Genomic DNA, 10768 nt, shown 5'->3' with positions numbered 1-10768 from the left:
CACACACACACACACACACACACACACACACAAATAAAATGAAAAATAAAAAAAATAAAACTATGTCAACTAAAAAAAAAAAAAAAAAAATTAAGTTGACCTAACAAATCTGTGAATTAAAATACATATAAAATGTGAATGAAGAAACTACAATTTTATTATAGGACATAAAAGAGGAGCTGGCTAAATGGAGAGAGATACTTTTTTTTTTTTTTTTTTTTTTTTTTTTTGTGGTACCAGGGATTGAACTCAGGACCTTGTGCTTGCCAGGCAAGCACTTATTCTACTGTGCTATCTTCCCAGCATAGAGATACTTTTTTGGATAGGAACACTGTGTCATGAAAAAGTTGATCTTGTTTTCTAAATTTCAGTTCAGTTGCCTCTCATTAGGAGTTTGTTTAGGGGATACATAATCCAATATTGAAGAGTCAGTATTTAAGAATAAACAAAAAGGTAGCCATAAGTTTATAGAATTAATTAATAAAATTCTTTTACAGTTTTAAAGTTAGAGAATTAACATACAAAGTAACATTTTTGTCCTTCTGCAAAAGTTAACACATAAATCAATTTAAGAAAAAAATAATAATTTGCAGGACCTGCTGACACATGCCTATAATCCCAGTTACTAGGGAAGCTGAGGCAGGAGAATCACAAATTCAGTGCTAGACAGGGAAACTCTGTGTGTGTGTGTGTGTGTGTGTGTGTGTGTGTGTGTGTGTTTTGAGACAGGGTCTCACTATGTAGTCCAGGCTGGCCTTAAACTCACTTATATAGCCCAAAGAGGCCTTGAACTTGAGGTGATACTCCTGCCTCAGCTTCTCTAGATCTAGGATTACAGGTGTGCACCACCATACCTGGCCTGTACTGGAAAACTTCCAAAACTTTGTTTCAAAATTTTAAAAAGGAATGGGGATGTAACTCAGTGGAGTGGTAGAGCACCCATGGATTCAATCCCCAGTACCATGAAAAGAAAAATAGTTTATTCAGAAGCAGACCTAGGAATTAATGGGATTAAATATATAGCAAAGATGGCATTTCAGGTTATCAGTAAAGACTTCGCTAGGCGGGGCATGGTGACACATGCCTTCCTGCACTGGGCAGGCTGAGGCAGGAAGGAAGATTGCCATGAGTGCAGGGCCAGCCTAAATACTTAGTGAGATCCTTTCTCAGAAAACTAAATCAAAACAAAAATTGGTTGCCTGATCCACCAGTTTACCACATTGTCATTTGGTGGAAAAGAAAAGCTGTATTGACTGTCTTGGGAGGACTGAAGGAGGTGTGGCAGTTTCTGTCCTGTTGGTCCCTGTCTTTTTCTATGCTTTTTTTCCTTCTTCTTCTTGACCCAGGGTCATAGTATGCAGTTCAGGCTGGCCTTGAGCTCACTTTGTAGCCCAGGTTTGTCTCAAACTCACAGTGACCCTCTTGCCTCAGCCTCCTGAGTGCTGGGACTACAAGTTTGCACCACCAGCCAGGCTTCCCCAGTCTTTTCTAGAGTAGGTAGTCCAGAGTTTTCAGGAAAAAAAAAAAAAAATCACTAAATCCAGGAAGCTGCATAAAACCTGAGTAGCACTGATCCTCCCTCAGCAGTGTCGTGGGCAAGACGTTAGTACAGCCTACTGTACATGGCAGCCTTCTTGGTGCACTTCCCCGTGTAGCTGCCCAGGCTCCCCCACTCAGGTGCAGTATCAGTGGAGGCGTAACAGCTGGCTCTACCCGCAGTGCCTGCCAGAGCCTGTTGGACCCAGAAATATCAGCTCACAGCCCAGACCTCCTGAGCTGGGACCTGCATTTCAATGGGACCATCAGACATTGTGCCCAGCTACTCATGTGCATTTGCTCAAGATTTCCTTCCCCAGCCTACTTTGTAGAGGAGACACTGAGGCCGGGGTGCAGACTGTACTTTGTGTCTCAGTTTGGACTTTAGCTCTAGACTTCCCCCCCACTGTCCGGATAGGACCAAGCCCTTGGTCATCTAGACTCCAAATCACTGACCCTAGACTGAGGCACATGCTATTGTTAGGACCAGATGAGGTAAGTGCTATTTGAAGGCTCTGGATACTGCAAAGTAGTATCCCTGTAGGTTTTACTGTGCTGCAGACATGACTTCTATAGCACACGTGTCAGTGCAGTACGTCCTGTAATTAGGAAGAGAACTTCTCTAAGTCCTGCTACACCTTTGACACAAATATGTGGTACAAAGCATAAAAGAACCAAATACTGTACACACAAATACTGTAAATAAAACTTTATGGACAGACACATGAGCTACTCCCAAGCATTGTTTGCATCCATGTATGTTTATAATCCCAGGTCTGTTTGTATCCATGAAGGCTCATCATACCAGATTGTCACTGTTAGGAGATCTGGGGTTGACCTGCTTATCAGTACCTCAGCCCCTTTGTACCTGACACTGATGGTTCAAGATAGGTTTGCTCCATGCAGTCCCCTTTCCTGAATTCCCAGGTACCCTTCTAGGCTCTCTAATTCATCTTGTCCTTAGATGTGGTATTACTAAAGAAAGAACAGTATAGTCAAACTTCAACTTGCATTAGCATGTCCTTTAATATATTTGATATGGGGTCTTACTACACAGCTCAGACTCCTAGTGATCCTCCTGTTTTCAGCCTCCCCAATGCTGGGATTACAGGCTACACCACCATGCCCGGTCTCAGTAGCTGGCTTAGCACACCCAGGGGTTGGGGTGGTGCGGCATGTGGTGCTAGGAATCAAACTCTACTCCCTACTCTTGCCAAAGCAGTCACTTAGTCCACTTAGCTGTCCTTTTTTTTTTTATTTTTTTTAAATTGTTATTTGTGTGTGTGTGTGTGTGTGTGTGTGTGTGTGTGTCCAGCTCAGCCCACCAGGGGGCGGGCCTGGCTGGCATGTGGTGCTGGGGGATTGAACCACAGTCCCTGTGCCAAGCCTGTTCTAAATAGGTGCTTTAGACCACTGAGCCATCTCACCAGCCCCTAGCATGTCGTTTAAACAGACATTACTGTGCCAGTTAAATGTGTAATTGCCATGTGATAGAATTGTCTTTATCTTACAAGTACTAGTCATTATTCTAAGACAGAAATCCTTGGTCTAAATATGTAATGGTTGACCTAAAAAAAAGAAGAAGAAAAATCTGTCCCATATGCATGCATACATACATACATACATACATACATACATTTATTTATTTATTTATTTATTTATTTATTTATTTATTTGGTATAGGGTCTTGCTATGCCACTCAGACTCATAGTAATCCTTCTGTCTCAGCCTTCCCAGCACTGGGATTACAGGCTTGCTCAATCACGCCCAGTTTTGGTGGCCACCACAGACAGCACACCCAGAGTTCTCAGAGGTGGCACAGTATGTGGTACCAAGTATTGAACCCGGGTCCTTGAGTTTGCCAGGCAGGCACTTAAATTCCCAAGCTATCTCCCCAGCCCTTTTTTTTTTTTTTTTTTTTTTTTCTTTCTAAGAAAAGAGTTTCAGGCTGGTCTTTTTTTATATTATTATTTCTTTTAATGTATTTGGTACAAGATCTGCAGAGTCTACAAGGTCTCACTACATAGATCGGACTATTAGTGATCCTCCTGTTTCCAGCCTACCCCAAGTGCTGGGATTACAGGCACATGCCACCATGCCCAGTCTCAGTTGCTGTCTCAATGTGCCCCAGCAGCAGAGTGGGCACAGCATGCTGGGGATCAAACCCTGGCTGCTGGCTCTGCCTAAGCAGGCACTTTAGTCCTCTGAGCTATCGGGTCAGCCCTTCAGGCTGGTCTTAAACTCACTTTTTTAGCCCATGCTGACTGCACACTTAAAGCAATCCTCCTGCCTCAGCCTCCAAGAGCTGGGATTGCAGGCATGCTTTGTTATACCCACAAAAAGCTGATAAAAGTTTACATAGCTATTAAAGTAGAAGAATATAAGGGCTGGGGAGATAGCTCAGAAGAATAAGTGGTCCTGAGTTCAATCCCCAGTTCTAAAAAGAATTAGTAATTTTTGTAGTTAGAGAAGGTAAGTCTTTTTTTTTCCCAGCTCAGCCCGCCCTGAGGGCATGGCTGGCACAGCCCATGGTCCCCTGTGCCTGCCTATGCTTGCCTAAGCAGGCACTTTAGACTGCTGAGCTATCTCACTGGCCATTTGCTGAAAAGTCGCCATCGTGATTATGGGAGGAAGTGTTGCCTATGCAGTGTGTTTCTAAAATTTAACAGAAAGCAAGTTAGGATTTTAAAAAAAGCAAATAAAAAGAAAACAGTGAATGTAATCATTGTATACTGAAAACGTACTAATAAAAAATGTTTAATTTTAAGAAACAAAATGTTGGCCTTATGAACTTTTTTCTTCTTTGTACACTATAGATAAACGCATGTCTTTGTATATTCTCAGCACAGGCTTTATCATTTGGCCTTCACCTCTAGTCCAGTTGCAGTATCACAACTGTTTAAATTATAGTACCCTGGGCCGGTCAAATAGCTCAGTGTGGGGGCTGGTGAGATGGCTCAGTGGTCTAAAGCACCTACTTAGAACAAGCTAAGCAAAAACACAGGGACCGCGGTTCAATCCCCAGCACCACATGCCAGCCAGCCCTGCCCCCTGGTGGGCTGAACTGGCCACACACACACACACACACACTAAATAAATAAATAAATAAATAAATAATCAAATAGCTCAGTGGATTCAAGTGCCTGCAAGCAGGCACAGGAGCAGGGGTTTTGATCCCTGGGCCTGCTGTGCTGGCCTCGCCCCTGGGGCACACGGAGACAGCAACTGAGAGTGGGTGTGGTGGTGCAGGCCTAGAGGCTGTAAACAGGCAGATCACTACGAGTCCAGTCTAGTATTGAGACCCTGAATACCTTGTAGACCCTTCCCTAAAATACAAAAAATAAATAAATTATAGCACCATAAAAAATAAATACATACGGGGCTGGGGAGATAGCTCAGTGGAATAAGCGCTTCCCTGGCAAGTGCAAGGGCCTGAGTTCAATCCCCAGTTCTGGAAGAAAAAAAAAAAAAATCATAAATTATAGCACCTTACTTTGTTTTCATAAATCAGAAAAGATTTCTCTCATTAGTGAATACTACTTTGGAAGGTGGGCAGCACAGTAATAAAGATTGAGGCCAGGAGCTTTACATGGATCATCTACAACCTTTCTTAAAATTTTGAGACATGGGCCGGGGAGATGGCTCAGTGGAATAAGCGCTTCCCTGGCAAGCACAAGGGCCTGAGTTCAATCCCTGGTTCCACAAAGAAACAAACAAAAAATTTGAGACAGGCTGACTATATTGGAAAACCTTTCCATTCTCCTGCCTCAGCCTTCCAAGAAGCTGGGATTACAGGTGTGTAAATGTACCTGGTAGTAACAGTTTTAATAGTAGTGTGATATACTGCATGGGTAGCCAGTAATTCAGCTGATCCTCTGTTGTTGGACCTGGAGGATGTCTTTTGAATGAGTTATCCTGTGTGTGATTGCTTGTAAAGGTGATGTTTACAGCAGGCAAATCCTGCATCATAGCAGTGGGGATACCTGTACTTCTAGTTGTCTTTCTCCTGCTCCTTCCCACTTTTGACTTGTGTTTTATTACTTAATGACTCCTAGACCAAAGAATCTGTGTTTACATTCTAGCACAAAGCATCCTCATTTTGTTAAGTAGTAGATTTTTTTTTTTTTTTTTTTTTTTTTTTTTTTTTCTGTGCTGGGAATCAAACTTAGGACCTTGCACAGGTGCTTGTGCCGCTGAGCTATCTCCCTGGTGGCATTGTGTTAAATAAATTGGCCTGTAAGAACATTTATATCACCTCTCCTTTTATTTGACAGATACAGAAAATTGAAGGATTAATATCTTATCGGGACCCTCATTTTTGGCGTCATTCTGCCAGTATTGTGGCAGGAACAATTCATATACAGGTAACATCGGATGTGCTGGAACAAAGAATAGTACAGCAGGTAATAATTTTTTGTTTTTATAATTTCAGTTGAGATAGTGCTTACATAAAAGTGCACAGATCATTCATCATACAGCTCAGTAGATACTTTTCAAAAGTAATCTTTTAAGGTTGGGTGTGGTAGCACACACTTGTAATGCCAGCGCTAGGGAGGCTGAGACAGATCACTGCAAGTTTGAGGCGAGCTTGAACTATATGGTGAGACCCTGTTTCAAAAACAAAATCTTAATCCCTGGTATGGCAAAAAAATCTTAGGGCTGGCCAGATTGCTCAGTGGATTAAAGCACCTGCTTACGCACAGGGACTGGGCTTTAATCCCCAACACCACATGCTGTGCCAACCCCACCCCCAGGACTACTGAGACAGCAGCTGAGACCTGGCATGGTGGCATACGCCTGTAATCCCAACACTTGGGAGGCTGAAAACAGGAGGATCACTTTGAGTCCAAGCTGTGTAGTGAGACCCTGTACCAAATGTATTTAAAAAAAAAAAAAAAAAACTTTCAACAGCTCAACAGTAATACAACTTATTTTTTACCTTTAGATTTATTTTTTTTTAATTTTTTTTTATTATTTATTTGAGAGAGAGAGAGAGAGAGAGAGAGAGAGAGAGAGAGAGAGAGAGAGAGTGGTGTGTGTGTGTGGCCAGCTCAGCCCACCAGGGGGCGGGGCTGGCTGGCATGTGGTGCTGGGGATTGAACCGCGGTCCCTGATGCTTTGCTAAGCTTGTTCTAAGTAGGTGCTTTAGACCACTGAGCCATCTCTCCAGCCCCCTTTAGATTTATTTTATATCCAAAAATGATTACAATTAAGTTTTGATTAATATAAGAAAATTCATTTATTATACATTTTGGTTCCCAGAAGTAATATTATTGTAAATAATATTGTAAATATACCCCTAAATTAACAGAGCCTGGGATGTAGCTCAGCAGCAGAGCACCTGCCCGGCAAGTACAAGACCCTGAGTTCAATACCTGGTACCAAAAGGAAAGAAAACTTCACTAATCACCAAGTTGGCAGAGGATATGCTGTATGTGGATATTTGGATATATGAATCAAAATAGTTTGTTACAGGGTCTCACTACATAGCTCAGACTCATAGTGATCCTCCTGTTTTTCAGCCTCCCCAGCGCTGAGATGAAAGGAGTGCACCACCACACCGGGACCCAGTAGCCTGCTGAGCACACCCGGGGGTGGGGCCTGTGGTACAGGGGCTCGAACTCCAGTCCCTGCACTTGCCTAAATAGACACTTTAAGAGTTGTCCACTGAACTATCTTGCTGGCCCTAATTCTATAAGTAGTTCTATAAGCCCAACATCATGGCACATACTCTGGGTGGCTGAGGCAGGAGAATCACAAGTTAAAGCCTCACTTAAGGCAGTGAAGTAATTTAGCAGGACCTTCTTTTATCCTTTGTTGTTTGGTACCAGAGATCAAACTCCAGACTTTGCACTTGCCAGGTAGGTGCTTATGCCGCTGAGCTATATTCCCAATGCAAGACGTTTTCCGTTTCGTTTTTTATGCATTTGGTACAGGGTTTCACTATGCAATTCGGACTCCAGTGATCCTCCTGTTTTCAGCCTCCCCAGCACTGGGATCAGAGGCGTGCACCAGGTCTCCAGCTCAGCATGCCTGAGGGCAGGGCTGGCTCAGCATGCAGACCCCAGTCCCTGCACTTGCTTAAGCAGGCACTTAGCCTGCTGAGCTATCTCACCAGTCCAAGACGTTTTAAAATTAAAATTAAGTTGGGCGAGGTCATACCCGCCTATAATCCCAGTAATCAGGAGGCAGAAGCAGGAGAATTGTTAGGAGTTTGAGACTAGCCTGGGCTACAAAGTGAGCTTAAAACCATCCTGAACTGCACAGCAAGACCCTGTTTCAAAAAGACAAAAATAAATAAATACAATTAAATTTTTTTTAAAAAGGGCCAGGGAGATGGCTCAGTAGAATAAGCACTTGCCTGGCAGGCACAAGGGCCTGAGTTCAATCCCCAGTTCTGCAAAAAAAAAAAAGTTCTATACGAGGCTGGAGAGAGAGCATGGCAGCATAAGAATCTGCCCAGCAAGTAAGTGCGAGGTCCCAGGTACTGCATGCCATGCCAGCCCTGGAACAGGGTGTGGTGGCAGACACCTGTAATGTGAGCATAGGCGAGCCCAAACTGTATCAAAATAAATAGTTTTTTTTTTTTTTATACTGTGTTTAGTACAGGGTCTCACTACACACAGATCGGACTTGTAGTGATCCTCCTGTTTTTCAGCCTCCCAAGTGCTGGGTTTACAGCCGTGGGCCACCATGCCCAGTCCCAATTGCCTGCTCAGCACGCCCAGGGGGCAGGGCCGGCACAGCAGGCTGGGGATCAAACCCTGGCCCCTGCATCTGCCTAAACAGGTGCTTTAATCCGCTGAGCTGTCTGGCCACCCTCAAAATAAATAAATAATAAAGAAATAGTTCCATAACCTAAGCCAAATGTGCCAAAGTGAAACCATAGATGTTTTTTCTCCTTCTGTACTTTTGTGTCAGGTCAGGGCTGATCTGAATGCAGCAGTGCCTCCAACTAATTGATCACAGCCAGTTACAGATTCCTGCATTGCTTCTCCACTCCCACTGCTGCACTTACTAGCCTAAAATACACAAATGTCAGGTTGGTAATTTAATGACCTTCCTAGAGAGTCACTGAACATTTTGACTGAATAGGAAATTACTACTGTGAAGCTTTATTGTAGACTGTAACTATAATTATATTATTTAAGACATTAAATGCATTACTCTAAATGTTTTTAAATGTTCGGTTTTTATAATAGGTTACAACAATACTTAAAGATGCTGGAATAAACAATTTAACAATTCAAGTAGAAAAGGAGGCCTACTTTCAACATATGTCTGGCCTAAGTACTGGATTTCATGATGTTCTGGCTATGACAAAACAAATGGAGTCTATGAAATACTGCAAAGATGGGACGTACATCATGTGAGCCCACACGGGAGCACCCCTGGATGTCGGCGGTGGACATGAAGTAACTCAGTGTTTGTAATAGTGCTTGAAGGACAAAAATTGCACCTAATTGTACAAAACCTTTTAAAGCTCACTACTACTTGGAGATTGAATCAAGGAATTTTTCTTAAAGAAAATTTAAATACAGAATAAAACATTATTGGTTCAAGAAAAATAATTACATTTGAATTATGTGTATGAAAGGAACTTTTAACATTTGAGTGAACATACTATATCACATCATCTTAAATGAACACATGATGGATTCTTTTTTTTTTTTTTTCTTTTCTTTTGGTACTAGAAATCAATTCCAGGACCTCAAACTTGCCCAGCTTGCGCTGTACCACTGAGCTGTATCCCCAGCCCAGTGATGGATTCTAATGAAGACCAAAATTACTTGTTTACTTTCTATCAGAAAGCATCTCCATTGTAAATATGTATTTACATGTTTATTACAAAGACCCAAATGAAGTTTTTAGTCAATTTTTTTGCATAGCCTAAAGATAAACTAGGAATAAAAATTCTATATTTATGGATTTTCTGTATATAAAACTGGTTTCTAATTATTTAAGTCCATTAAGTAAAATCTGTCTTGCCACTTCAAATGTAAACTAAACTATTTAGATGAAATTGCAGCCATTGATTTAAGTAATGAAAACAGAAAAATATGACACAGTTTTTGATGTATTACAAGACCAACCACTGTAAAATAAATTTTTTTTACTTTTGGTAATTTTTGCAAATGAATAATTAATTGATTAGGGTTAAGAACTCACTCTCAGTGGTGTCTGTGTTATCCCCTCCCTTGTCATCCTCCTCCACAGCGAATCCTCCATCTCTTGTTACACCACTGGCCTTCCTGGCCGCTGTCACACTGGTGCCCAGGCAACCCGTCCTGTGCATCGTCACATCTGTGTCATGGAAGAACCCACTGGTAATGACTGCCAGCTAAGAGCTGCACACTCTGCCAATGGAGATAGTTTTCTAATTTCTGGAAGATATAGATATATTTTAAAAATTCAAAAAATAGCTGTATCAAGGTTTAACAGAACTTCTCCATAAGCCTTTGGACAATGAATTTGTGTGTGTGTGTGTGTGTGTGTGTGTGTGTGTAACCAGGGATTGAACTCAGGCCCTCGCACGTGCCAGGCAAGCGCTTAATCTACTGAGCCATCTCCCCAGCCCCTGGACAATGAAATTAAAGTGCCCTATAATTACTTTCCATGGTGATACCTAATTCATATCTCCACTTCAAGTTTAACTATATGCCTACTCTGAAAAGACTTTTATGATAAACAGATAAATACATAGTTTTATGAACACTAAAGATTACTGTCCAGAAGATTTTTTATTGTATATTTGTAAGCATCTGAATATTTTTATTCTTATACTACAAAATTTAATAAATAGGATGAATTTAGTATGGTTACTATTTTCTTATCGATACCGTGATGGCAAATTTAATATGTACATATTTACTATGTGAGGAGTTTAAAATTGGTTGTTTTGATATTTGTCTTCTCCTTGCACATTTTTTGGTCCAGAATCTTCAGAACACATTAAATTTTTTTTAATGAAATATGGATTTATTTTTTTTTTACATTTAGTGTGTGTGTGTGGCCAGCTCAGCCCACCAGGGGGCGGGGCTGGCTGGCATGTGGTGCTGGGGGATTGAACAGCAGTCCCTGTGGTTTGCTAAGCTTGTTCTAAGTAGGTGCTTTAGACCACTGAGCCATCTCACCAGCCCCAACACATTAAAATTTTTGAGTGGTGGGAAAAATCATTGCATATTCCTTTTTTTTTTTTTTTTTTTGAGACAGGGTCTGCTCTGCATATTCA

At 41.6% G+C, this 10768-nt stretch overlaps 1 protein-coding gene across 2 annotated transcripts in view; it reads left to right on the top strand.

Moving 5' to 3' along the window:
* The window catches only part of Slc30a5 (solute carrier family 30 member 5), a 43866-nt gene extending 33399 nt beyond the window's left edge, over window positions 1-10467 (top strand). For both annotated transcript variants that reach the window (XM_004623029.2, XM_023704621.1), the window contains 2 exons: window positions 5811-5939; window positions 8739-10467. In XM_004623029.2, the coding sequence (XP_004623086.1) occupies window positions 5811-5939; window positions 8739-8909 (300 nt within the window). In that variant the 3' untranslated portion in view covers window positions 8910-10467. The remainder of the gene's footprint in view (window positions 1-5810; window positions 5940-8738) is intronic.
* Window positions 10468-10768: the final 301 nt, after the last annotated feature.

Source organism: Octodon degus, unplaced genomic scaffold (assembly GCF_000260255.1).
Source record: "Octodon degus isolate 3935 unplaced genomic scaffold, OctDeg1.0 scaffold00001, whole genome shotgun sequence".
NCBI classification, from domain to species: Eukaryota; Metazoa; Chordata; class Mammalia; order Rodentia; family Octodontidae; genus Octodon; species Octodon degus.
The sequence above is the reverse complement of the archived record's forward strand: the minus strand, read 5'-3'. Positions and strand labels throughout refer to the sequence as shown.